This window comes from Zootoca vivipara, chromosome 9, assembly GCF_965207765.1.
Source record: "Zootoca vivipara chromosome 9, rZooViv2.hap1.1, whole genome shotgun sequence".
In the NCBI taxonomy this organism is placed as follows: Eukaryota; Metazoa; Chordata; class Lepidosauria; order Squamata; family Lacertidae; genus Zootoca; species Zootoca vivipara.
The window spans coordinates 61,442,322-61,470,207 of NC_142592.1; the positions used below are offsets into that span (position 1 = coordinate 61,442,322).

Genomic DNA, 27,886 nt, shown 5'->3' on the forward strand with positions numbered 1-27,886 from the left:
ATCCCTAACATATAAAGCTACTCCTCCTCCTTTCCTGTTTGGTCTATTTCTCTTAAATAGATTGTATCCCTCTATTACTACATTCCAGTCATGAGACTCATCCCACCAGGTTTCAGTGATGCCTATTATGTCATATTTAGTTTGCTGTACCAAGAGCTCAAGTTCATCTTGTTTATTTCCCATGCTCTGTGCATTAGTATACAGACATTGAAGACCGTTGATCATTCCCCCATGTCTCTTATTTAAGGATATTTTCGTCCCACCACTAGGTCTGCATGCTGCTTGCTCCATTTGGTCCTTGACATTCGGATGATCATCTTCAGCATTTGATAGACTCCTACCTTCAGGACCACTGTCTCCCTCCCCCACATAAGTCAGTTTAAAGCCCTCCTGATGAGGTTTTTGAGTTTCGTGGCAAAAACATTCCTCCCAACTTTTGTGAGGTGCAGTCCATCACTTGCCAGAAGTCCATCTTCAAGAAACTGCAGACCGTGATCTAGGAATCCAAACCGTTCCTGTTTGCACCATTTGCGAAGCCAGTTGTTCACTTCCCCTATTTTTCCCTCTCTCCCTGGGCCATGTCGTTCAACTGGGAGGACAGAAGAGATGACAATTTGTGCATCTAATTGCTTCAACTTCCTGCCCAGAGCCTCATAATCATTTTTGATCTTCTGTAAGCTATGGCTTGCAGTGTCATTGGTTCCCACATGCACCAAAAGGAAGGGGTATTTGTCGGTGGGTTTTATGATTCCTTGCAGCCGTTCTGTTACATCTTTGATCTTGGCCCCAGGTAGACAGCACACCTCTCGAGACATCTTGTCAGGCCCACAGATTACTGCTTCTGTACCCTTCAGTAGGGAATCCCCAATCACCACTACTCGCCTCTTCATAGGCTTGGTTGGGATTCTTCCATGTGCTGTCCCTTCCAAGGTTACCTGCATATTCCTAGAGGACTGACTTGGTTGCTCGTCTTCATATTCCTCATCAACTGTGATGAGGGAGAGATCCTCAGGTGGAGTCTGTTTCTCGTCTTCCATGAGCACTTCAAAACGGTTGTGTAATTCTAAGCACTCAGAGTGATCCCTGGGCCTTCTACTTCTATGAGTCACGTTCCTCCATACATCTGGCTGCTGTGTTGGGGAACTGACCTCCTCCTCAGGGAGATCCCCTGTCTCATCCTTGGTGCAGACAGTGTGCTCTGCTGCATCCAAGAAAAGCTCCAGCTCTTTAATTCTCTGGAGCGTAGATACACGCCCCTGAAGCTGCTGCACCTTCTCTTCCAGAAGGGCAACCTTGTTTTCTAGTAGGGCAACCAACTTGCAATTGTTGCAGGTGTAGCTACCCACATCCTTTGGCAAGAAAACAAACATTGCACAGGAATTGCAGGTGACAATGCTTGTTCCCTCCACCTCCATCTTGAAAACCTTGAGGTCAAGGGGGAAAGAGGAAGAGGCCTAGGTCCCCCCTAACAAACGTGTGAGACTTGCTGCCCTAGATCACAAAGATGGTTCAAACTGCGCGCGCCGCTAGGCGCGCGCCGCTGCACTCCAAGCTCTGACTAGCTCCGCCCACAGCTAATCACCTGAACTTCCTGACTCACACTTCTAGGTGAAAGGTCACAGCCAGAAACAAACAAGGTCACAGCCAGAAACAAACACCCACACAAGCCTGAACAGTCACCCAAATCCAAGAGGCAGCAGCCCTTCTGCTCCTTCCTCAGTCGCTGCACTCCAAGCTCTGACTAGCTCCGCCCACAGCTAATCACCTGAACTTCCTGACTCACACTTCTAGGTGAAAGGTCACAGCCAGAAACAAACAAGGTCACAGCCAGAAACAAACACCCACACAAGCCTGAACAGTCACCCAAATCCAAGAGGCAGCAGCCCTTCTGCTCCTTCCTCAGTCGCTGCACTCCAAGCTCTGACTAGCTCCGCCCACAGCTAATCACCTGAACTTCCTGACTCACACTTCTAGGTGAAAGGTCACAGCCAGAAACAAACAAGGTCACAGCCAGAAACAAACACCCACACAAGCCTGAACAGTCACCCAAATCCAAGAGGCAGCAGCCCTTCTGCTCCTTCCTCAGTCGCTGCACTCCAAGCTCTGACTAGCTCCGCCCACAGCTAATCACCTGAACTTCCTGACTCACACTTCTAGGTGAAAGGTCACAGCCAGAAACAAACAAGGTCACAGCCAGAAACAAACACCCACACAAGCCTGAACAGTCACCCAAATCCAAGAGGCAGCAGCCCTTCTGCTCCTTCCTCAGTCGCTGCACTCCAAGCTCTGACTAGCTCCGCCCACAGCTAATCACCTGAACTTCCTGACTCACACTTCTAGGTGAAAGGTCACAGCCAGAAACAAACAAGGTCACAGCCAGAAACAAACACCCACACAAGCCTGAACAGTCACCCAAATCCAAGAGGCAGCAGCCCTTCTGCTCCTTCCTCAGTCGCTGCACTCCAAGCTCTGACTAGCTCCGCCCACAGCTAATCACCTGAACTTCCTGACTCACACTTCTAGGTGAAAGGTCACAGCCAGAAACAAACAAGGTCACAGCCAGAAACAAACACCCACACAAGCCTGAACAGTCACCCAAATCCAAGAGGCAGCAGCCCTTCTGCTCCTTCCTCAGTCGCTGCACTCCAAGCTCTGACTAGCTCCGCCCACAGCTAATCACCTGAACTTCCTGACTCACACTTCTAGGTGAAAGGTCACAGCCAGAAACAAACAAGGTCACAGCCAGAAACAAACACCCACACAAGCCTGAACAGTCACCCAAATCCAAGAGGCAGCAGCCCTTCTGCTCCTTCCTCAGTCGCTGCACTCCAAGCTCTGACTAGCTCCGCCCACAGCTAATCACCTGAACTTCCTGACTCACACTTCTAGGTGAAAGGTCACAGCCAGAAACAAACAAGGTCACAGCCAGAAACAAACACCCACACAAGCCTGAACAGTCACCCAAATCCAAGAGGCAGCAGCCCTTCTGCTCCTTCCTCAGTCGCTGCACTCCAAGCTCTGACTAGCTCCGCCCACAGCTAATCACCTGAACTTCCTGACTCACACTTCTAGGTGAAAGGTCACAGCCAGAAACAAACAAGGTCACAGCCAGAAACAAACACCCACACAAGCCTGAACAGTCACCCAAATCCAAGAGGCAGCAGCCCTTCTGCTCCTTCCTCAGTCGCTGCACTCCAAGCTCTGACTAGCTCCGCCCACAGCTAATCACCTGAACTTCCTGACTCACACTTCTAGGTGAAAGGTCACAGCCAGAAACAAACAAGGTCACAGCCAGAAACAAACACCCACACAAGCCTGAACAGTCACCCAAATCCAAGAGGCAGCAGCCCTTCTGCTCCTTCCTCAGTCGCTGCACTCCAAGCTCTGACTGACTTTCAGGCCAAGGGAGCTGGCGTTTGTCCACAGACAGCTTTCCGGGTCATGTGGCCAGCATGACTAAACTGCTTCTGGCGCGATGGGACACCATGATGGAAGCCAGAGCGCATGGAAACGCCATTTACCTTCCCGCCCCAGTGGTACCTATTTATCTACTTTCACTGGTGTGCTTTCGAACTGCTAGGCAGGAGCTGGGGCAGAGCAACAGGCGCTCACTCCATCGCGGGGATTTGAACTGCCAACCTTCTGATCAGCAAGCCCAAGAGGCTCAGAGGTTTAGACCACAGCGCCGCTGCATTCACATCACCCTGCTGTCCCACCGATGGTAAGAAGCAACAGGCAACCTCAAGGATCTGAAATAATACCAGCATCCGTTTACCCTCAGCATTTGTTCTGTGGCTGCGTTGTATTTGTCATGAAGGAGAGACTGCAGTTGCTGGATGGTTTCCGTGTACTGCGCAACATGCTTCACAGAGAGCTCATGGAAAGGAGTGTCCATGATGAAAAATTCCAACTTCTCGATTAGCTAGGAGACATTTGAACTTTCTCTGTTAGTTGATAATAAGATAAACAGGAGGAATTCAATATTCTGCATGCTAGAGATCAAGGGAGAAGGAGGGGGTGGTTTTGCAGGAGCACTGAAAACACGGTCTTGTGAGCGTCTTACACATTCATTTATTGCAGCAACGTATAGAGGGCTTAACACCGCAGATCCAAGCAGTGCACAAAAAGCTTACCTTCCAAGTCCCGGACTGCAGAATCCAGGACCGGCAGCCGTGTGACACCGGAAGTTGCGTCGATGCAACTTCCGGTGGCACTTTGCCCTTCTATGGGCACCAAAAATGGCCACCGCCGGCTTCAAAAGTAGCTTCTATGCATGACCGGAAGTGCGGCGACGCAACTTCTGGTGTCGCCCCGCCCATCTATGGGCACCAAAATGGCTGCCGCCGACACCGGAAGTCGCATCTATGCACTTCCGGTCATGCGTAGATACGACTTTTGAAACTGGCAGCGGCCATTTTTTGTGCCCATAGAAGGGCAAATCAGGGGGTTGGCCACCGGCAGGAGAAAATAATGGAGAAAAACGGGAGACGAAGTGATACAGGGGACCACCGGGAAAAGGTAAGTAAAAACGGGGGGTTTCCCGGGGAAAACGGGAGACTTGGCAGCTATGACAATAAGGTGGGGGGGAAGATATGACAGAAATAAAAACCAGCTCAACCATGAAATGAAAGAGAAGATAACTTAAAATGATTGCTGGAATTTTGCTTCCATTTTGCTTCTGGGCACAATTCAACCACTGAAGCCCTAAAAGCAGATTTGACCTAAACCAGGATTAAGCAGCATTTTTTTTCCTGTCAAGGGCCACATTCCTTTGGCCACTTGCCAAACGTGAGTGAAGCTGGTGTCAGCTTTGGGCAGAGCCAGAGCAAAAACTCAGTGGGCCACACCCCTTTCCCTATCTTTTTCTTTCTGGCACCCACTTCCCTCTTCCTCTAAAATCTTCCCTCTTCCTCTAAAATCGCCTGCCAGGAAGATCAGTATCCCCTTTCTGCCCTCAATCACAAGGTTTGCTAAGACTTCTTCTTTCAAGTTTCAACTTCAGTCTTGGCAGGATTCACTTATGACCGTGCCGCCACATCTGGTCGCCCACCTCCAGGGTCACCACTGACCATGGGTCAGGGACCCAAGGGAGGTAGGGAGGGGCAGCTGCCTCCTCCCTAAATCAATAAAAAATACATAGCAAACTGAGGTTCTGCCCCCCCCCCCAAGCAAAAGATCCCATAGAATCAGGAGCACGTGGGGCAAAATCCATGGGATGGATTCAGTTACGCACAGAATAGACTCATTGAAATCAGTGGGTCTACTCTAAACTTGACAAAGTCTGGTTCCAAACCTTTTATGCATCACGGCAACCAAGGAAAGAGAAGAGGGCTGGAGATACCCAGTCAGATGGGCAGGGTACAATTATATTACTATTATTATTATTATTAGCCACGATGGCTATACTCTTCCTCCACAGCTGGAGCAGCAACGCTTCTGAATGCCAGCTGCATTCAGGGGAAGGGAGGACACTTCGAATCCTGCTTGTTGGTTTCCCACAGGCAACTGTTCAGCCACTGTGAGAACAGGGTGCTGGACTAGATGGGCCACGGGCCTGATCCAGGAGGAACTTCTTCCTTTTCTCCCAAATGACAAAGACTTACTTCCAGCACCTTGTTGCCCTTCGCAATAACAAGCTGGATGTCATTATTTGGGTCTTCTTTCCACAAGCTCATAAAAGTATTGATCTCCTGGGGGATGGTTGGGTCTGGGCTCCCATCGCAGCCTGTGTAGTGGTTCCACTAGGAGGAAATAAGACACAAAATACTGTGGCATAAAGAAGAAATGAATTAATAGGGAGATATCAAGGCAACCGGATAAATGCATTTTATGCTTTATGGTCTCCCAGATTTGAGGTGACTGCCCATTTCCACTGCTGTTATAAACTTTTATTATTAAAAGGAGGCTGCATGACATCTCCAGCATTTAAAATTTCGCTTTTGATTCCATTTTTTTTTCTTAAGGAAACCGGAGCGGAAGTATTCTATGGCTATTAACACTGTGTGATTCGAGACCCACGTATACCTGAGCGAGAGCTCTGTATTTCGACTTCCACTGGGCTGCGGTCAGAAAGTTTTCTTCTAGAACAGAAAGTTCAGAAAGTTCAATCCCTCTGCGTTCTTGATCCTGCATGGAACATAACCACATTGGTTTTTATTTTGACCTGCATGATAAGGAGCACCTGTCTGGAGAGCTATTTATGCCGCAATCCACTCACTCAAGGTTGGGGAAATGGATGGTCTTCTGACTGTTGCTGGACTACAACTCCCATCATTCCTGGCTCTTGGCCTTGGCGGTGCCTGCAGTGGTCCCTCAACCCATTACATTAGGCCTAAAACAAGCGCTAGGCTGCAGTATGTGCTTGGTCACCAGGAAGGGCTGGGCGTGGGGCCCAAGACAGCTTCTGCAGTTTGCAAATGTGCTCCCAGCTCCGAAAAGGTTGCAATCCCTGGTGTGATGCAGAGCTGTTCCAAAGCTGTCATTGGAAGGTACTGATCACCATAGAATCATAGAGTTGGGAGAGACCACAAGGGCCATCCAGTCCAACCCCCTGCCAAGCAGGAAACACCATCAAAGCATTCCTGACAGATGGCCGTCAAGCCTCTGCTTAAAGACCTCCAAAGAAGGAGACTCCACCACACTCCTTGGCAGCAAATTCCACTGTCGAACAGCTCTTACTGTCAGGAAGTTATTCCTAATGTTTAGGTGGAATCTTCTTTCTTGTAGTTTGAATCCATTTCTCCGTGTCCGCTTCTCTGGAGCAGCAGAAAACAATCTTTCTCCCTCCTCTATATGACATCCTTTCATATATTTGAACATGGCTATCATATCACCCCTTAACCTTCTCTTCTCCAGGCTAAACATGCCCAGCTCCCTAAGCCATTCCTCATAAGCAGGCATCCCCAAACTGCGGCCCTCCAGATGTTTTGGCCTACAACTCCCATGGTCCTAGCTAACAGGACCAGTGGTCAGGGATGATGGGAATTGTAGTCCAAAACATCTGGAGGGCCAAAGTTTGGGGATGCCTGCTCCTAAGGCATCGTTTCCAGGCCTTTGACCATTTTGGTTGCCCTCCTCTGGACACGTTCCAGCTTGTCAGTATCCTTCTTGAACTGTGGTGCCCAGAAGTGGACACCAAGAGAAAGGAAGGTTGGAGACTGACTTGGAAGGAAGCATCTGTAAACTGGGGGAGCCTGTAACAGCCAGGAGACGAGAGTCAGAGGCAGGAGAAGGAGGAGAGAGAGAGAAGTCAGGCTGGTGTGGAGTCAAGCGCTTCCACACCTCCTCCTGCTGCTCCGCTGTCTCCCAGGACTAGGAGAGGACTGAAGAGGGAGAAGCAGAGGCAGGTTACACGCAGGCATAGTCTTCACCTGTTTGTGCACAGCTCTGGTGGGTAAGATACATAAGCCAAGGTCTGGGGTGGGGTCTCTCTATTGCTGCACCTGCCTAATCAGCGGCACACCTAGGAGCAGCTGAGAGACATAAGACAGATGGACATGACTGTCCCTAACTTGTACTTCTGGCAATGAAGAGTTAATTCCTTCCTCTGGACATTCTTTGACTGACAGCGCTGTGACATGTACCTACTCCTTAGAGCCACACAACAGGAGAGGGGGAGTCTGGGAGCCTGATGCTTGCGCAGCCTTATTCGCATCCCATGAAAACCACCATCCTATTATCCTGGTACTGAACACGGCCACTCGGAAGCAAAGCCTGGGGAAAGCTGCAGCTCACCAGTCTCTCATGAACAATATCCAAGGGTCAATATCTCAGGCAGAGCTAGGAATGTCCCTCCGTTGTTGTCACCACCAGACAACGTAGATGACAGATGGACAAATGGTCAGACTCAACCGAAGGCAATTTCTAACTTTCTCTGTGTGTGTGCACTAACCTTGGCCTCTAGTCGTTCCGTCTTCTCTCGTTCAATCCTTTCCCTTTCAAGTCGTGCAGCTTCCTCTAGCTCGGCACGTATTCGGGCCTGCTCTGGGGGGGGGGGGGAGAAACAGAAATTGTCAACAGTGAGATGGAAATGAGTTTAATAATGCGAGCAAACTGTTGCAAACACCAACTGTGTTTGCACATGAAGACTTAGGACGATGCAGTGGGATGAGAAAGGCATGGAAGCCAAATATCCAGAAGCAGAAGGATAATGGAGCCTCCAGCCTTCTTACTCCACCAATTTAACAAGGGAGCATGGTGTGAAATACGTCCTACCTTCCTCCAGAAGTCTTCTCTCCTCCTCTTCTCTCAGCAGCCTCATCTTTTCAGCTTTGCTAAGCTTCTTTTTACCACCACCTGACTGAATTTAAAAAAGGGGGGAAACCCATATATTACTATTTCTCGCTGCTTTTTTCTGGTGTGATGCATACCCCTAAACATTTTGTGAATCTTTGTACTTTTGTCCATTTACTGTATTTATTTTTTCCAATTTGAAGTATAAAATGGTGGTTTTCTTGAGTCAAAATGAGAGTACCCCTAAACATTTTTAAGGGGGAAAAGGACAGAGAGAGAGAGAGAGAGAGAGAGAGAGAGAGAGAGAGAGAGAGAGAGAGAGAGAGACGATAGCACAATTGGGGCTCAGCACTTTATTCCCGGTGTTGGGATAAGGATTATTTATTTCGTTTAGCCAGCCTGCATATTTTTCCATACAAAAATGGAATAGTGCAAGGTTAGTTGTGATCTTCTTCTTCTTCTTTTTAACACAATATTAATTTATTGTGCTTTGGTTCTGTCTTCTATCGAGCTTTGGAAACAGATTGCTTAGTTCTGAAGATCTACTGGAATGCAACTGCTAAAAGGAGTGATGTGTGAGGAGAGACAGGGCAGGTTTCTTTCTCTCCCATCTCTCCTTACTCAGGCCTGGTGCCAGTGAGTGGCACCCATGAGCAGCTGTCGGGGCCCAGGGCTTCCAGCACCCACCACTTCGCTGGCACCTGCTCTGGGGTTGATTCTGAGCTGAATCCCCCCCCCCCCACAGCAGCCCCCAGTTTGCATAGATCAAGACACTTCTTTGAGCGAAGGAAAGCAATGCTTCCAAAGTCTTCAGCCATCATACAGCGTTCAAACCGAAAAGCTCTGGGAAGCAGAGAGAGATGCAGCCTTAGGGGAACCCAGTCCATTATCACTCCATGGAATAATCTGACTCTCACCAGACACCAACCAGTGCTGGCACAAGCGTGTCATTGTGAAAGTCAGAAATCCTCCCAGGCCGAATGACATGAAGTGAACCACAATGGGAGCAAATAGCACTTCCAAGAGAAGAATAGGCAGAAAGCGGGCAATTTTTAGCAGGAAACTGATGCTGGGTCTGGAGCATGCTCCGGATCCAGGGACTCACAACTGCCTTTTGCCCAAAACAGGAGTGGTAAGTTTTAACAGTGTTCTCGAAGCTACGAACGCGAGTTTGACCAAACTGCAGGAGGCAGTGGAAGACAGGAGTGCCTGGCGTGCTCTGGTCCATGGGTCACGAAGAGTCGAACACGACTAAACAACTAAACAACAAAGTTTTAACAAGCTGTTTTAAATGCAGGGATAACATCTCACGTGGTTTGGCCATGAGAAACTGCTGGTGAACTTCCACAGACTTCTACGGTTACCAGGAGCACTGTTTGAAAACCATCCATTTAGCAAACTTCACTGAACAAAACAGGAGGAATTTAGAAGGAAAAAGGAGGAAGTGGTTTCTCCTGCCCATTGCTGAAACACACATCTCTAGATACAGAGTTGGTTTGTACGTAAATAAGGCTTTTGTGCGAACAGACAAGGCTGCGGACAAAGGGAGATCACTGTTCTGCTGTTTAGGAAGCTACGGTTTACCTTAGTATACCATCCAAACCAAGTCTTGTGATTTGTCGCATTCCAGACAAGCCATGAGCTGTAACTAAGGTTTGTTCTATGGTTTACAGGTTTGCCTGGAGGAGCGAAGCCAAACCAGGGCTTAGCTCACAGCAGTGCAGGAGGAAGAAGACTGGAAGCAGGACTGCAGCAGAACAATCTCCATTACGAGCATACCAGTTGACACACATATATAGATGTAGATATAGAGAGTGGCAGGATGAATTCCAGTGAAACAATGTGGGTTGTCTAAGAGCCAGAGCTTATGCATCTCTCTCCTAGCTAGGAGCAGCAGGTGGTTTGGATGGAGGACCTAACATTTGGGCAACCAAAATGGTCAAAGGCCTGGAAACGATGCCTTATGAGGAACGGCTTAGGGAGCTGGGTATGTTTAGCCTGGAGAAGAGAAGGTTAAGGGGTGATATGATAGCCATGTTCAAATATATGAAAGGATGTCACATGGAGGAGGGAGAAAGATTGTTTTCTGCTGCTCCAGAGAAGCGGACACGGAGAAATGGATTCAAACTTCAAGAAAGAAGATTCCACCTAAACATTAGGAAGAACTTCCTGACAGTAAGAGCTGTTCGACAGTGGAATTTGCTGCCAAGGAGTGTGGTGGAGTCTCCTTCTTTTGAGGTCTTTAAGCAGAGGCTTGACAGCCATATGTCAAGAATGCTTTGATGGTGTTTCCTGCTTGGCAGGGGGTTGGACTGGATGGCCCTTGTGGTCTCTTCCAACTCTATGATTCTATGATTAGCAGTTTGGATGTAAAGCAAAGACTATACAGTGGTACCTCTACTTACGAATAACTCTACTTACGAATGTTTCTACTTACGAATGGAGCTCCGTCCGCCATTTTGGATGTGGTTTAGATAGGATTTTTTCTACTTACGAATTTTTAGATAGGGTTGCTTCTACTTACAATTTTTTTCTCCCAATGCATTCCTATGGGATTCAACTTACAAATTTTTTCGACTTATGAATGTGCGTTCGGAACGCATTAAATTCGTAAGTAGAGGTACCATTGTATTGCATTGGGAGCTATAGTTCAGTCAGTAGAGCATGAGACTCTTAATCTCAGGGCCATGAGTTCGAGCCCCACATGGGGCAAAAGATCCCTACATTGCAGGGGTTTGGACAAGATGACCCTTGTGGTCCTGTCCAACTGTACAAGTCTGTGCTTCTGTGATTCTAGGCCAAGTATTTAGGGACAGGGTGACCAGGTAAGGTAGTTGACAAGGAACCTTTAAAAAAAATATTGCTAATTGTAACCAAGGGAGGAAGAACATCCCATAAGTCCCAGCCAGCATGGCCAACTATCATGTAAAGCCAGCCTCCCTCAACCTGATGCCTTCCAGATGTTTTGGACTCTAATTCCCATCAGCCCCAGCCAGTGCAGCCAATCTTCAGGGGTGATGGGAATTGTAGTTCAGCAATGCTTGGAGGGCACCAGCTTGGGAAAAGCTGATATAAATAATTGCCACCTTATAAATAATAACTACAACCTTTAACCAAACAGTTCTTGAACTGAAATATGTTTTTCAATAATATATATATGCCGAATGACCATACAAGCAGCGTTTAATATAATTTCTCGCATAAAAGCAGGATAGAAACTGAAACTGCATTATGAATACTTGGTATTTGGGCTATTGTAACTATATGCAGTTGTGGCAACAATACGTAGCTGATCTACTGGACTACCTACCTAACTCGCAACCTACCTACCTTTTTCTTTTTTGGACCCTAAATGTTGCAAGGCAAAAGAAGAGAGAAAGTCAGAAGAAAGCAGGTATCATAAACAAATTGTCAAAGCTGGAAATATATATATACGTGTATACTGTGGGGGGTGGCAGCTAGGGTTGCCATACGTCTGGGATTTCCTGGACATAGCCGGGATTTGGCCGTTCGAAACAGTGTCTGGTTAGAAATCGCTGAAATGTCTGGGGAAATGGACATTTGACAACCCATGTCAGAAAGCGAATTTCCTTTAAAATTGCTCAAAAAGCTCAACAACTTTTGTGTCCAGATTTTCACAACCCTAGCGGAAGCAGCAGGGGGCAGCACGTCCCAGGTTTAAACGAATTATATTTTTGCTATTTCTGAAGAATTTAAAGCATGCATAATTATGTGCTTTGCATAAAATAAAACATACTAATGCCAATTGTCTAAGGATTCTTTAAAGCATTTTGCAAAGGGCAGATGAGGGGGAGATGGCCATTGCACTAACTAAGCCTTCCACACATTTATTTGACTCGCAATGAATGCACCTAGTTTGGGTATGCAGATTTATGCTAATGACACAACCCACTCCTCCCCCCCCCCACATTTTGATGTAGGTGCAAGCCTCTGCCCACTTCCCCCTCTCACCATCTCGCCTTCTCCCTCTGCTCGCCCAGACCGGCAGGCTGGAAAGTTGTTTACAGCCCGCCCCTCTGTTTCCAAGGCAACGAGCCCCGCCCACGAGCCCTTAGCTCCGCCCTCCACTTGCAGCCTATTGAAATCTCTTCAGAGAGGAAATTCTCCCAAGGAGCTAAGGCGCAAAACTGTAACATACTTCCGGTTCCAAAATGCGGCACATGCATAAAGAAACAAACCCCCCCACACACACACACATAAAGGGCAGGCAAGCCTCATAAATACTATAGAATGGTCCAAAAAGATCTGGGATTCCTCCAAGTGATATGTTTTTCTGTTTCTCTAAAGGGAGGCCTCCGAATGCAATCCGGAAGTGTAGGTCCCCCTCTAACTCTTGAACTTTTCTCCCTACCGCTATGATTTACAGGTAAGCCACTTGCTATGAGTCTAAGCAGCAAAAGCCCTTTTGTCTACAGTTCAGATTTCAGGGTTATTTTTGAAGCCTTTACTAACTCTCTCTCCTGAGAGGGACAGTTGCCCATAAATACACAATGCAGAAGATCAGAACTCCCCCACCCCCGTTGCAATAGTTTAGCAGCACCCAAAGCGTGCATATTGGGAAGTAAGTCCCACTGAACTCAGCGGGGCTTACTTCTGAGTAAACATGCACTGACTCCACTGTGTGGAGCCACTCAGCCACAAACCACTCCGAAGGTTGAGCAGTACACACACACACACACACACACACAAATATATATACAGTATATATACAGAGTATATATATATATTGCAGTTTTAGTCCACCTTTCCTCCAAGGAGCTCAAGGCGGTGAGAATACTTATCCAACCCATTTTATTCTAATAACCATATAAAATAGGTTAGGCTGAGAGTCAGTGATTATGGCAAGCTGTTCCCAGTGGGGTCTGGCCACCAAGAACAGCTTTTGGGATCCCGATAACAACAACAACAACAACAACAACAACAACAACAACAACAACAACAACAACAACATTTGTACCTCACTCATCTGACTGGGTTCCCACATTGGAGGTGGTTGGACTAGATGGCCCCTAGAAGTCCCTCTCAATAATTCTATTATTCTATTTTATGTTTTTAAATCTTTGTAAGTTGCGTAGGACTTTTTTTTTTACATATCAGGCGACTAATAATAATATTCATAAATGATATTAAGAAATACTACCCACTAGGGGGGGCAAGCCACACTGAACTGAGTGGAACCTGCTTCCAAGTGGAGAAGAGACACTGCAGAAATCAGCGTGTGCCACTCTAAACCTTTCATATCTCTACGCTGCCCAGCACCTTGCCGGCAATCCCGCGCAGTCGCACTAGAAGGCTCCGAGCCAACAACCGCCGCCTTCGCCGCCTCTTGAAACTCCCGCGCAGGCGCAGTTGTCGTTTGCTACGCCCCGCCTCTCCAACAGCTGGGCAGGCTAGCAAGCCATGGGCTGCGAAGGTAAATAATGATTTCCCCACCCAAAGCTTCTGTATTGGGGTGGGGGTGGCGTTCGGGATTTGGGCCGCCTGGTTTGTAAAAGTTGTGGGGAGAGAAGAAAGTGGGAAAGTTTCTACCTTGACCAAGTGCAAAAAAGAGGTTCATGCACCTTTAAGAGTTTTTTTTGGGGGGGGGGAGGGCGGGAGGGAGGTGGACTGTTTGCCTTGCAAGAATGAGAAAAGCTGCAGTTGCAAAAATTCTCCCCTTTTAACCCTCTTTTGACTGCACCTGCCCCATAGGGTTGCCAACTTTAGGGACTGCTCTTCATTAAACTGCTCCTTTCACAGAAGCAACGAGCAGGTGGCTCTTTGCTTTCTTTCCCCGCAGGCCAAGTTATCTCGTCCCATTTGATCCTCATAACAACCCTGCGAGGTAGGTGGGTGGAGCTGGCAGCTGGCCCAAGGTCACCCAGAGAGCTTCACGGCAGAGCAGGGATGCAAAGCTGGTTCTTCCGAGGCTTAGTTCAACACCCTGAACATTGCACAACAATACTTATTACCGTAGTTCCCATGCCGTGAAAACCTTCAGGCATTGACTTCTGCAGATCAAAACTCTTGGAGAAAGGCAGAGGAGCAGATTCATGCTGTGTTGTCCCCACCCAGAACCAACCAGTTGGAAACTTTGTGTATTCATATTGCAGGGCAATTTGGTGCTTTTGCTTCAGATGAGCTACAGGCAATGCTCTTTTTTCCCCTTAAAAATGTTTAGGGGTACAGTACTCTCATTTTCCTGCTTATATTGAAATACTGCCCCTCAATGAGGCCAAACTTAGATTCACAAAATGTTTAGGAGTATGCATATCCCCAGAAAAAAAAGCACTGGCTACAGGTGTTCCTTAATATATCATGTTGATAATAATATATCCTGCAATACAGAATACTCTGCTTTACTGCTTTATAAGTACCCACACGCACTTAAAGGAAAAGTGGTCCAATTAAACAAAGTAAATCCTAACATGACCAAAATAAAAAATGCAGTTTTAATCATTTAAATTGCAGGTTTACATACCTTTTTCTTACTGATTTAACTAATCCAGAATAACTTCCACTCTCTTGTTCTCTAGTACTAAAATAGACAAGAACTACTTGCTCTGGAAAGGTTCTGGCGGGGGTGGTGGTGGTGGTGGTGGAAGGTGACCTTCCTTAACCTTCATCTACGTCAGGCATCCCCAAACTGCGGCCCTCCAGATGTTTTGGCCTACAACTCCCATGATTCCTAGCTAACAGGACCAGTGGTCAGGGATGATGGGAATTGTAGTCCAAAACATCTGGAGGGACGAAGTTTGGGGGTGCCTGATCTACGTCGTTAAGATGGTTTATTTCAAGCCCTGTTCTAATTAGCAGCTCGGGAGAGAGAACCATTCAACCAACATTTGGTAATTCTGTAAATATAACACCAGTTAAAACAGCAAAATGCAGTATCAAAACTACTTGGAGAGTGCCTCACCTTAGTCGTAAAAAGCAAATACGGGTTTGTTTCTTAAGTTGTTTTGCAATGCTTCAGTGAAATGCTCCATTTTAGGGCTTGGCTGAGTCTCTGGGCATGGGGACTGAGCTAGGTTGCCACCAGCTGTTTTAGGTTAAGTGAGAGCAGAGTGTTAACCCCATGGAGCCCAATGGAAATTATGACCAAATAGACATTTATAGGATTGCATTGTAAGTGAGTGGACTATGAAGCCCCTGGTTCAAATACAGTGGTGCCTCGCTAGACGAAATTAATTCGTTCCACGGGTCAATTCGTGTAACGAATTTTTCGTCTAGCGAGTCCCAGTTTCCCATAGGAATGTATTGAAACGTAATCAATGTGTTCCTATAGGCTCTGGGGGACTGGCGGCAGCATGCAACGGGGCTTCGGAGGTCTCCGAAGGCCCGTCCGATGCCGGCTGTGTGCAAGGCGGCGGGGGGAGAAGAGAGCTTCTCCCAGCCACCGCCTTGCCTGCCTCCCCCGACACGGAGCGCAACTTCGGAGGTCTCCGAAGTTGCGCTCCGTGCTGGCTGTGCGGGGCGAGAGGCGGTGGCGGGGGAAGAGCTTCTCCTGCCGCCGCCTCCCGCCTGCCTCCCCCGACATGAGACGACGCTTTGGAGAGCTTCTCCCCCCGCCGCCTCCCGCCTGTCTTCCCCAGTGGTGCGGGGCGGTGCGGTGGCTCCAGGGGACGGAGCCGAATCGCAGCGGGCGCTGCTTGCCCCCGCCTGTCTTCCCCGAGCCAAGGGGAAGACAGGCAGGGGCAGCCGCCGCACCGCCGCGTTTTGGTTCCGTCCCTCCTGGCAAAGGAAGATTAGCTGTCAGCTTCCCGCGCTGACAGCTGATCTTCCTTTGCTGCTTTCTATGGCCGCGCTTCGTAAGACGAAGCGGCGGCCATAGAAAATTTTGTCGTCTTACGAATGCCTCTCGTCTAGCGAGTTTTTCGTTGTGCGAGGCATTCATAAAGCGAGGCACCACTGTATTGCTTTTCAATAAGTGGATTAGGTGTCACCAGATAAGAAGCAGGCAGGTAGAAAAATGGGGTGTATAAGGTGTTAGGGGAGGGGGTAGTTCATCCACCTTTGGTCCCCCACCCTGCACTCAGCTCTCACCTGTGGCTCTGAGAAGTTGTCAGCATGCGACAGCGGCCACACCCCGGGAACGGTTTCAACTGGCCTGCTAAACCAGGCAAGGGTAGCTGAGGGGTCTCAAACCCTTTGTGAATTAGGAACTTCCCCTGCATGCGAAGATAGGCACTGGCGGATTGAGCGAACGAGACCAATAGTCGGTCCAACGGTCAAGAGGGCAGTTTCTGCCTGTGCTGTAGAGGGAAGTGAGGGGCAGATGGGGCTCGTGTACCTGGGAAGGTAGCCCATCTAGTCGAAGGGAAACTGATCCTAGTCCTCCACTGCCTTCTGGGATATCTTCAGGACAGGAAAAAAAATAAGGAGTAACCCCTACGCAAATCCGGAGCAGGGTCCCTAAGACAGTTGGATGGTGCCTTGTATGCCTCCTTCCGGCAACTCCTACAGCCACGCTGGCGCCAAACATCTTGCTCTGCTTTCCTCTAGAGTCTAATAATAATAATAATAATAATAATAATAATAATAATAATAATAATAAAAATAAATTATTTATACACCGCCCATCTGGCTGGGTTTCCCCAGCCACTCTGGGCAGCTTCCAACAAAACATTAAAATACAATAATCTATTAAACATTAAAAGCTGCCTTCTAAACAGGGCTGCCTTCAGATGTCTCCTAAAAGTCTGGTAGTTGTTTTTCTCTTTGACATCTGGTGGGATGGTGTTCCTCAGGACGGGTGCCACTACTGAGAAGGCCCTCTGCCTGGTTCCCTGTAACTTGGCTTCTCACAGTGAGGGAACCGCCAGAAGGCCCTCGGCGCTGGGCTTCAGTGTCCAGGCTGAACAATGGGGTGGAGACGCTCCTTCAGGTATACTGGACCAAGGCCGTTTAGTCTAGACCAGGGGTCCGCAACCTTTTTCCGCCATGGGCCGGTCCACCGTCCCTCAGACCATGTGGTGGGCCAGACTATATTTTTTGGGTGGAAATGATCGAATTCCTATGCCCCACAAATAACCCAGAGATGGATTTTAAATAAAAGCACACATTCTACTCATGTAAAAACACCAGGCAGGCCCCACAAATAACCCAGAGATGCATTTTAAATAAAAGGACACATTCTACTCATGTAAAAACACACTGATTCCTGGACCATCTGCGGGCTGGATTGAGAAGGCGATTGGGCCACATCCAGCCCCCGGGCCTTAGGTTGCCTACCCCTGGTCTAGACCACATCAGCGAGGCCAAGACGGGGGTTTGTCGTCTGGGCATCCCAGGACCTCCCCACACACTGCCCAGGCTTGTGCCCCCAAGGAGGTCATTTGACTTCACCCCCAGAGACAACACTCCATTGTCTCTCCAGACAGATGGATGCCAGGGCCCATCCTTCAAAACAGGGATGGAGTGCCTCTGCAGCTGCCCAGATGTTATTCAGCTCCAGCTCCCATCAGCACCACCCAGCACAACCAATGGTCAGGGATGCTTGCAGTTGTAATCCACAGCTGCAGGATCCACATCCCTGCTTCAAAACGTGAGAACAGGATGCCAGACTGGATTGGCCATCTTACATCAATACGCTAACTGTTTCATGGTATAATAGTGATGGATGTGTTAGGGCCTGCACAATATATTTTGCAAGCACAAGGAAGGCACCCATTGCATCTGGCTGTTGCGCTGTACTAGGAGGGGCTTGCAGAAGTGGAAGTGCTGTGCAGTGAGTGGGTTTCTGTAGTTGGCCAGATGGCCCCTAAAACTGAAGGGAATCAATCGAATCCTCAAGGAGTCATGTCAAGCAGTTTTCCAGCACCCAAAGCACCAGTAACTGTTCTTTAGTCAGGCTTCATTATGCAGCTAATCTCCGAATGATTGTTCTTCAGGTGCGTGAACTGAACATGACCAATCCGTTAAGATACGAAGTGCTGAACCTTTACAAAAATGTAAGTCCTGAGGAGTGGAAGCCAGATGCAAAGAAAACGCTTTGCCCGTGTTCTGCGCCCCGTGTGACGCTCAACTTTTGTTTTTTTTGTTTTCTTGCATTGTGTGCTTTGAAGCTGCTGTACCTCGGAAAGGAATACCCCAAAGGGGCAGACTACTTTCGGACCCGGCTGAAAGCGGCGTTCTTGAAAAACAAGGATGTGAAGGAGCCCGAGAAAATCAAAGAACTCCTTGCCCGAGGGGAGTTTGTCACGAAAGAGCTAGAGGCTTTATACTTCCTCAGGAAATACCGAGCTCTGAAACAGCGTTACTATGAAGAGGATGGCAAATGATGTGCATTATGGTTCTAAACGATTGCCCAGGCCATAGGTTAAAGTGGGGGGGACGGGACGGACCGATCTGCAATAAAAAAAGTATAGATTGCCTATTGACCAAAGGTAATGGGTTGGGTTTTTTTTTTAAAAAAAGTTTAAGTTCAGCAACTCTTGCTGTGGCTCTTTTTTCTCAGCCGGCTGTGGGGGAGGAATGCAAATCCACATTCCACTTTTCGGGGAAGTCTTCGGACATGCAACCCCCCCCCCGCCACAGATGTTTCTGCTGTGTGTTCAGATGTCAGGGGGCAAGCAAGTGGGACCAGAAGCAGGGGGCTGTTTGGTGTGCTGTTGCTCCCGTGTTGTTGAGGACACGACCAAAGAGCACCCAAAAAGAGCTTTGCTGTACACGGAGCAATGGATTCAAACTACAAGAAAGAAGATTCCACCTAAACATTAGGAAGAACTTCCTGACAGTAAGAGCTGTTCGGCAGTGGAATTTGCTGCCAAGGAGTGTGGTGGAGTCTCCTTCTTTGGAGGTCTTTAAGCAGAAGCTTGACAGCCACATGTCAGGAATGATTTGATGGCGTTTCCTGCTTGGCAGGGGGTTGGACTAGATGACCCACAAGGTACCTTCCAACGCTACAGTTCTATTATTCTAATTTCTACAACCACTCTTGCAGTTGGATATTCAGCTGGCCATACAGCTATGCTGAGGGACCCTTACGCTTCTCCTCTCCCCCCCCCCAAAAAGAAAGAACTGAAAAGGTCTGCTACCATCTCGGGAAGGTGGGCAAGAATGAGAGAATAGCCTGTTTAGTGGGGAGAGCAAGAGTGATGACATTTGGCTGGGATTTAAAGAGTTACCCAACACAATCTTGTGCACGTCTACTCAGAAGCCAGTACAGCTGAAATCAGGTATATATAAGGAGCTCGGGAAGAGGGTGGGAACAGGTACGGCTGGCTGTGTGTTACGTTAAAGTAAATCCCGTATCCTGGATTTTGCATCTAGTCCTATTTGCCTGCGTTTTCAACTTCTAAGCTCACAAAGAGGAAGTACGGCCTTTTAAATGCCAACGGTGCAGAACCTACACCTTTCCAGGTCAACCACAATTCCCATCATCCCTGAACACAGCCCACGTTGGCTCTGGCTGATGGAGGTTGGAGTCAGGCAACCGGTTGTCCACCACTTCTGTAAACAGCTACTATAGGCTATGATCTAAAGGGCCGCCTCTTTTCATATGAAACTACCTGGACCCCGAGATAATCTTCTGAGGCCCTTTTTCGTGTGCCGCCGCCTCGAGAGGTCCGGAGGGTGGCAACACGAGAATGGTCTTCTCTGTAGTGGCTCCCCGTCTGTGGAATGCTCTTCCCCAGGGAGGCTCGCCTGACGCCTTCAATATTCACCTTTAGGTGTCAGGCAAAAATGTTCCTTTTTAACCAGACCATGAGTTGATTAACAGTCTTAACGTCCTTTTAAATGTGTTGTTTTGCTTTTGGTCTTGTTTTTTTACTTTGTGGTTTTACTGCGAACCGCCCTGAGAACTTCGGACGGAAGGTGGAATACAAATTTAATAAATAATATTGGCACATGAGGTCATCCCCCTGCTGAAGCGAAGCAAGTCTGGGTTTGGGAAAGTGTCCGGGTGTGCAAGCCACATGCCTTCCGTTCTATGATGGAAGAGGATCAGGACATGAATAAATTCTGCTTCTGAGGGGGAAAACCAAACTGTAGAAACACAGGCTTTTTTATTTATTCATTACAACAGGAGCGGTGTTGTTTTGTGACAAACTTGACAGATTTCATATCGCTTCACAGCACATGCTGCTGATAAAAACATCTGTAAGGGTTTAAATGAACAGTGGTCATTCTTCAGGTGTGACTAAATGTTTCGAGGTCACAGGATTGAAAGAAAGACTGGGGGGGTGGTTCCCCCCCCAAAAAATGTCCATCACCTGGGTCACATTGCATATATTTTGCCTCAAATGGAAACAAAAAGCACAATGTACAAAACATGTATTTTTCTTATTTTTTTTTAGTTTATACTATACAAAAATAGTTAAAATACATTCTAGGTAAACACATTGCATTTTAAGAAATAGTCCTAGTAGGAGATTTGGCACTCGAGAGAGAGAGAGAGAGTGGAAGGGTGAGAGGGAGGCTTATTTCCAACATAAAAACACGACAATGGAATTAAATTAAATTGTTAAGCAGGTTTGGGAAAACTGTACAGCCTAAGGGCACAGCCCACCAAGTAACTGCTGTTCATTCATTCTGACATCATCTTCCGAAAGACGAAACGAAATGCTACTCTTAGCACCTCAGCGCTTTTCTCCAGGTGAAACTCGAAAAATTAGAATATCGTCGAAAGGTGCATTTATTTCAGTAACGCAACTTAAAAGGTGAAACCAATATATGAGATAGATGCATGACATGCAAAGCAAGATATATCGAGCCTTTATTTGTTGTGATTATTTGTCGTTAGGCGGGTCAATTATAAATGGAATGTAATTAATGAAATGTAATAGCAATGTTTATTTTTGTATTATTGTAACTATTTTATTACTGTGGAATTTCCAAAAGAAGGCATTTGTAAAAATTAAAAGAAAAATAAAAAATAAGAAGTTGCATTACTGAAATAAATGCACTTTTTGGCGATATTCTAATTTTCCAAGTTTCACCTGTATATTCTATATGCACACACTTGATCTTAGCCAAAAGGCAGAGATGTCTCATTTCAACAAATCAATCCAATTTGAATTTGTTTCCCCTCTTTTTTTACATTTTCACTTTTAATAGAAAAAAATAGTTAGATTTTTAAGAGTGACCCACGACAAACTGCCTTGGGGAAGTGTGGTTGGGAGGGGTGGGGGAAAGAAACTTGCTTCTGTGAGAAGCCCACAATCCTTACATTCATTCAAGTTGATTGGAAACGCTACAATAAAACGGTGCCCCAAAGCAGAAATTATACATTAGGAAGGCTAAGGAGGTGTTATCCAATATTGCAGTCAGCAGAACCAAAACTTTTTTTGAAAAAGCGTGTGTTGGAAAACCAGGATCACTTGCACTGACCAGTCCTTTTATCACAAACACAGCAGAAAATAAGCTGGAGATAACAGCAGGTTGCCTTTCATACCACAGGGGCAGGGAAGCTGTGGCCATCCAGACACTGCAGCCCCAACAACTCCCATCATCCTTGACCACTGGCCATTTTCGCCGGGACTGATGGGCGTTTGAGTCCAGCAACACCTGGGAGGCTGCAGGTTAACCACCTCAGTTTTTTACAAAGACCCGGGACCAGCTTCAGGCAAGGTGCTGTCCTAGGCTTGATGCTTGCTCCCATCACCTACATCCCAGCAACCGCAAGAGGCAGCCGCTAACTTGGTGTCCGTCAGATGATGCTGGACTACAACTCCCATCATGCTGGCTGGAACTGGTCGGGGATGATGGGTTTTGGAGTCCAACAACACCTGAAGGGTACAATGTTGGCTACTCCTGGGGCCGTGCCAACTCAGCCAGCTCTGGCATCCCACATCTGAAAGGGGCTTCTTCTCCTACCCCTTTCCCACAAGCACCATCTCTCCCTAAATGTTGGGTCCTGATGGTACGTTGGTCCATGCATAGGTGGAAAGTTTCCCAGCTCCCCTCTTGTGACAACTTGAGGCCCACTTTCCTCGCCTGCGGCAGGCCTACCGTAGTCATAAAAACCTTGCTTCCTCTCAACTCTCTGTATAGCGGAGAGCCCCTGATCCCACCATGTCATGGTCCTCGCCCGCTCAGGAACGCCCTGTTCCTGTAAATCACCTGGGTCTAAAGTGCTGCATTTCAACAGGAACTCAAGACTTTACACAGGGCCTCTGTGGCACAACCGCTGCTGTTGGCTCTCTCAGCACTCACCAGGCTCTAGATAATTCAAATGAGATACCTGGTTCCTCGTTCTCCTCCAACCTATGTCCAAGGAGGAGATCTATGAGATGTAACAGGGAAGGGAGTGCCACTATAAGCATCCTGTCTTCTCATTCACCCCTCCTGCTCTTGGATGAAGGGACTCCCACCCCAAACCCCGGGAAACAATTGCCCCAAGCGAAGGCAATTCTTCCAGTAAGGCAGTTCCTGCAAAAAACAACAACAGCAGCCAGTCACAACTTCCTAAGAAAGGAGGAGTGGGTGGGGGAATCAGAAGACATTAGCAAGTTTTGCATGCACCCAAATACCACCGAATAAAATGTTTTCGGGTATTCTTGATGGATCACAGGCATTGCTAGGTTCATGAACCAAAATTCCAGGAATACTGGCACTTAGGAATGCTTTCCACTGTCACTTAAAAGCAAGCATCCAGAAAAGGCATCCAATGGGTTCACAAAGCAGGGAGGGAAGGTGTCTGTTTTAAAGTAATGCTAAAAACGTGTGTGCTAATAATTTAGTGTAATGGTACAAAAATGAATCACGTTTACCGACGTACACCTTAAGGACGAAGGGTTAAATTGCATTTACATAATTATACACTTTGTCTTCGACTTCTTTTTCTTCTTTTTGCCGTCTTTGCTCATCTTCTCTTTGTGTTTTCGGATTTCCCGGACTAATGTGTAGAAGGCATCGTCAACGCCCTGCAAGGAAATGCCAGACCTTTTAATACCAAATGACACCTTTTCACTTGAATTGGCTGGGGTTTCGTTTAGTTAATGAAAATGCCATGAGCAATTTCAATAAGGCGGTTTCAATAAAGCAGACATCTTTTTAATAGTCATGAGAATTGAACAATGGTTGTTACTTGTGCACTTTTATCATATTTTCTGAAGAGCTGAGAGAGGATTTATTTTATTTTTTACAGATAGTGGCCTAGGTGTGGTTCTTGCTCAAAGGACTTGCTCATCTTTGAGGATTCAATTAGCCAATATATCCCTTCTCAGGACTAAGAAGTTTGAAGCGTGGTTCCCAATTTTTGCAGCTTTTAAGGATCTGTGCCGCTTGCTGTCCATATTTTCTACCTAATTTGGGACAAAGGGGGCTCAAAATAATTAAAAGAGTTCTATGATGTATCTAAATAATAAGTGAGAACATCACTCACACAAATTTCTACGTAGCTGGTACAAAATGTGCGTAAAATGCATTTAAGAGTATTGTTTTCCCAGTTCTGTCTAATGATAAAATCATTATTTTGTATTGTTCTTATAGTGTTTTATGTGCCCTGCTATTTGTATAGATTGTTGTACACCACCTAGATAGTTGATTTGAGTTGGCAGCCTAAAAATATTTTTGTAAATAAAACAGAAAGAAAACAAAACAGTTTCATCTCAAGAGTTTTGTCTTGTCTGTGTATTTTACACCAAGATTCCCCTTTCTTATCCTAGGTACCTGATGCTCTCAACTGAAGTAATATTTCTGAGGCAAAACATTACCACTGGGTGTATATTATCGTACTATCAAAGATGGGTGCCACTGTCCTGGATTGTTTTATCCAAGATGGCGGGAGACCATTGTGTCCGTAAATGCAGCCTACGGGTGTGTGCAGAGATCATACTGCAGGCAGTTCAAATATCCACAAGGCAGAAATCACTGGCGAAACACTGGTCTTATCTTTTATAGGCAAAAATCACTTTTTTTAAAAAAATTGAAACAAATACCATAATCAAAGCAGCAATTCACTGCTGTTGGAAACATTACGGGAGGTCTGTATTTGAACTAAAAAGAGAGAAAGTAGTACAGCCAGAAATGACCCGAAGTACTAATTTTTCACAGTGAAGTGGGGTCTTTTATACCCAGAAAAATCCTACTAGTCCCATTGCACCCACATTATTATTATTCTATTCATCTGAAAGTCATAAGTTCAAAGCAAGCAAGACCAAGAACATGTCTGCGACACAGAGAGCATGTTAAAAATAACACCAACGGAAGAAGCAAGCACACAAAGGAAGACTAAAGTTTTTTTCTTTTAAAAGGGACACATACCTCAATTTAAGTCTCATCAGTCCGTTCATTCTGCTGACATGTCAAACTAATTATGCCAGCAAGACCTCTCTATCATCCCCATGACATCATCTCACGTAAGGAACCTCATGCTGTTCCTCAGATGTTACATTTCTGATGCTTCAACAGGGCATCATTGAAGGGCAGGAAACACTTTTTTCACTGTCACATCAAATCTGCTCTCAGGCTAGCTAACCAGATGAAGTATCCCGCCCAATGAAGTATCCCGCTCTGTTTACATCAGAGAACGGGAACATGCTTACATCAGTTTGGTTTCGTATACGTGTTCTTCCTCATAAACAGCTCTAGTTATACCATCCGATGGCAGCTCTATTATATCGGACCGTCCCCGAAGTCCTCGCTTGTCACAGTCTTCAGTTTCCGTTTCATGGTTGACCAGCGGTCCAGAACACAAAGCGGGGTCCCGTTGCCTTCCTGAGTGAGGTTGGCAATGCTCACCTCTCCAATGTCCCCACTGTGGAAGGAGTGTGGATCCAGAATTGGCTTCCACAGTTGCTTACAGACTCATTGCTAAAACTGTGTTTATAGAAGACAATCTTAACTCGGCTACGAGTGATTGCCAAAGAAGAAGAGGAGGAGCTCTCCTTTCCGGGTGATCTTGCCCCATCCAACGTATCATGAAAGCCATGCCTGTCTTCCTTGCATCTTATTAACAGTTCATGGAGCGCAAACCTATGAAAGTTTACCTTCTGAGCAACATTTGGGGGGCGGGGGGCACACACCCATAGTGGGAGAGAAGTGGGCTCAGCAAGAAATGTCAATTTTCCCTTTGTACACTAGTTTCCACACACACCCCTCCTGGCAAACAAGTGCTCATAATTGGAGTTTAAGGATACATCCCACCAGACAAAAGCACTAAAGGTGGGTGCAAAGCAAGGCTAGTTGAAATCGAGAAATGCCCTTCTACTGCATTAAGAGAGGGGCACAACCTCCCAGGAGAACACTGCATGGCGTAAGTGCGCTGGATTCGTTAGCAGAACTAATCAGCGAATATTCCTACGTCTGAGCAGGTAAGCTTGTGTTATCTGTTTTCAAGAGACAGACATCAAAAGCTGAGCGGTTTGTTCTTTGAACCCTGGATCGTATAAGTTGACCTTTGCCAGAATCGCTGCAGACGCGTGGGCTTCGGCCCACATTTCTAAAGAAAGCAGCCTGTTAACTGGGGCAACTGCGCACAGCTCGGCTTGTTCCGTTCTGCTAAGGGAAGAGAACAAGAGAAGGGCCTTTGGGGCACGCAGAAATACAAGACATGGAGGCTGCTCACCCCGATATGGCTGAGAGTAAAATCAAGTGTCAAAAATTCAAGGGGCAAGGACAAAGTCTCCAAACAAAGTCTGTTTCTAAACTTCCCGGCCCACCAGAAAGGGGTTTCCAAAAGAGAAAGGCACATTCTCAATGCACCGTACAAGTTCATCCACTGCAGAAACCACAGAGGAAAAACCTTTATATTCTTAAAAGGAGAGTGCCGACAGCAAAGCAGATTGGCTGATACTTACAATCATTTTGAAATTACTGGAATCACCAAAGAGAAGTTTGCAAGTTAGATTTGATTCGTATTGGTGATCAGATTTTTTTTCCCCCGCCGAACTTTTTTTCTCCCTCTTAAACAAGAACAAAACTTACCCTGTCACATTAAAAGGCATTTTTTAATTTTCACGCACCCAGGAGTCTTTTCTTCTGTGCTGATTTTTCTCAATCTGTACTGGCGGATCTCTCGCACCAATGTATAAAATGCATCCTCCACTCTCTGCATTGTAAAACACAACTCCTTTAAAGCCAGCTTTAATGAGGATGTTAACCAGGATGAAGAGGGGGGGCCCAGTCATCAGAGGAAAACTGAAATTAGCAGCTACACTCCTAAGAAAAGCAGCTTGGGGGCAAGATACCTATCTATACGTGGGGGAAAGGCTTTAGGTACAATCTCAAAATATACCAGCCCTTAAGGATCTAGCTCAGGGTTTCCCAAACTTGGATCTTCATCTGCTTTTGGACTACAACTCCCATCATCCCTGGCTAGCTAGGGACGATGGGAGTTGTAGTCCAAAAACAGCTTGAGACTTAAGTTTGGGAAACCCTGATCTAGACAAAGGGTGACTAACCTGTGGCCTTCCAGATGTTGATGGACTGCAACTCAACTCCCATCAACCTCAGCAAAACTGACCACTGGTCAAGTCCCAACAATATCACAGGTTAGTCACCCCTAACAGACTCTTTATTCGTCATGTTCACACCTGTTTAGATGATAACACACTTGATTTCCTAAGATTTAGAGCTTCGCTTGTGTCAAGCATTTGGGGCAAATGACAACAGAGCCTCCATTCTCAAAAACACTTTAGGAGCCAGATTTTAAAATTTCTTCCCTTCAGGAAACCCATTCAATGTCACGTCATCTGCCAAGGAACCTGAGTCCTTTGCCAAAGATTCTGGGGCAGGGATTTGAAGAACCACTTTGAGCTTGACGACTAGATTCAAACTTCACCAGCCTTCTGGAGACAAAAATCCTGGTGACAGGCGAGGCTGAAAAGGGGGGGGGGACACTACATATTTTCCACATACATTTTACACAGTTTGTAATGCCGTTTTTCCATTCGATTCCTTTGCAGGCAGATCGAGATGCATAAAATATAAGGGAAATACATACTGCCTTTAAAGACGAACCTATGGTTGACAAATGACATCACATGAGTGGAAGTTCGCTTGGACTACACTCACGGGCCGTTTGGATGGAAGGGATTGGTGGGCCAAATTAAGTCAAATAAGGGTAGTCACAAACAGTTAATGCAAGACACTGGCCAGGCTTGTTAGGCCTTACCCTAGCGCTGTTTTGAATGCAGTTTGTGAGCCCAGGAATGAATTCAGCACTGCCCTATGGCTGCACATTGCAGAGGGAAAGATCAGTACAGTATCAAGAAAGTTCGTCTGCTGCACCAAACAGAGCGGGGAAATTATGAGGCTCCTCAGAAAGCCACCTACGAGGCCCTGAGCTAAATAGTCACATCCCCATCTTGCAAGAAGAGAAAGAAGAAGAGAGTGCAGGAAATTTTCCATAAGCACAAGCGCACCCATCCGATCCGATCCAACTGCTGTGATCGCCATGATTATTCAAGATGCTATTTCCCAGCTCATTTCAAGGCAATTGGGCCCACCGCCTCCATCCCAATCACCGAGAGCAGGAGTTGTGATTTTGTTTCAGCAATGCAGATAAGATGGAGAAAGAGATCAACACCAAGGAAGGTCAAAGATTGACTAGAGTGGAGCCCATTTGGGGCAAAGCAGTTCACCGCAAGAAGCAGCAGGGCTTGGCGGGGTGGGGTGGGGTGAGGTTTTTAAAGAGCCAGCCAGCACAAGGGAAGCATTTGAGTAAGTTGTTGAAACTTTGCTTGTCTCCCACAGCAAAACACGG

General features: G+C 46.8%; 3 protein-coding genes across 12 annotated transcripts in view; 1 reads left to right on the forward strand and 2 right to left on the reverse strand.

Annotated features, from left to right (window-relative positions):
* DNAI7 (dynein axonemal intermediate chain 7) overlaps positions 1-15,284 on the reverse strand; it is a 33,392-nt gene extending 18,108 nt beyond the window's left edge. Inside the window, exons 1-6 of one of the 3 annotated variants that reach the window (XM_060279195.2) lie at positions 15,152-15,284; positions 8,215-8,299; positions 7,892-7,983; positions 6,025-6,126; positions 5,604-5,741; positions 3,776-3,922 (exon numbers count right to left, since the gene is read on the reverse strand). In XM_060279195.2, the coding sequence (XP_060135178.1) occupies positions 3,776-3,922; positions 5,604-5,741; positions 6,025-6,126; positions 7,892-7,983; positions 8,215-8,260 (525 nt within the window). In that variant the 5' untranslated portion in view covers positions 8,261-8,299; positions 15,152-15,284. Of the gene's footprint in view, positions 1-3,775; positions 3,923-5,603; positions 5,742-6,024; positions 6,127-7,891; positions 7,984-8,214; positions 8,300-12,204; positions 12,277-15,151 lie in introns of those variants that run through there. The other 2 variants (XM_088677006.1, XM_060279194.2) reach the window with 2 other exon arrangements.
* On the forward strand, positions 13,627-18,614 carry ETFRF1 (electron transfer flavoprotein regulatory factor 1). 2 transcript variants are annotated; one of them, XM_088677011.1, is made up of 3 exons: positions 13,627-13,666; positions 17,616-18,185; positions 18,300-18,614. In XM_088677011.1, exons 2-3 carry the CDS (start codon positions 18,111-18,113, stop codon positions 18,513-18,515), a joined length of 291 nt encoding a protein of 96 aa, XP_088533137.1. In that variant the 5' UTR covers positions 13,627-13,666; positions 17,616-18,110; the 3' UTR covers positions 18,516-18,614. The 2 variants fall into 2 exon arrangements, with proteins under 2 accessions (XP_088533137.1, XP_034982501.1); XM_035126610.3 differs by having other exon boundaries at positions 18,126-18,185.
* Positions 18,615-20,224: 1,610 nt separating this feature from the next.
* Positions 20,225-27,886, reverse strand: part of KRAS (KRas proto-oncogene, GTPase) — a 39,685-nt gene continuing 32,023 nt past the window's right edge. For 3 of the 7 annotated variants that reach the window (XM_035126612.3, XM_035126615.3, XM_088677008.1), the window contains exons 5-6: positions 26,107-26,230; positions 20,225-23,102 (exon numbers count right to left, since the gene is read on the reverse strand). In XM_035126612.3, the coding sequence (XP_034982503.1) occupies positions 26,111-26,230 (120 nt within the window). In that variant the 3' untranslated portion in view covers positions 20,225-23,102; positions 26,107-26,110. The remainder of the gene's footprint in view (positions 23,103-26,106; positions 26,231-27,886) is intronic. The other 4 variants (XM_088677010.1, XM_060279198.2, XM_088677009.1 and 1 more) reach the window with 2 other exon arrangements.

Bases quoted from the DNA above. Each gene is read 5' to 3' on its own strand.
- ETFRF1 (XM_088677011.1), top strand. From the start codon at position 18,111: ATGATTGTTCTTCAGGTGCGTGAACTGAACATGACCAATCCGTTAAGA. The intron at 18,186-18,299 runs GTAAGTCCTGAG...TGTGCTTTGAAG, and splicing joins TGCTGAACCTTTACAAAAAT to CTGCTGTACCTCGGAAAGGA.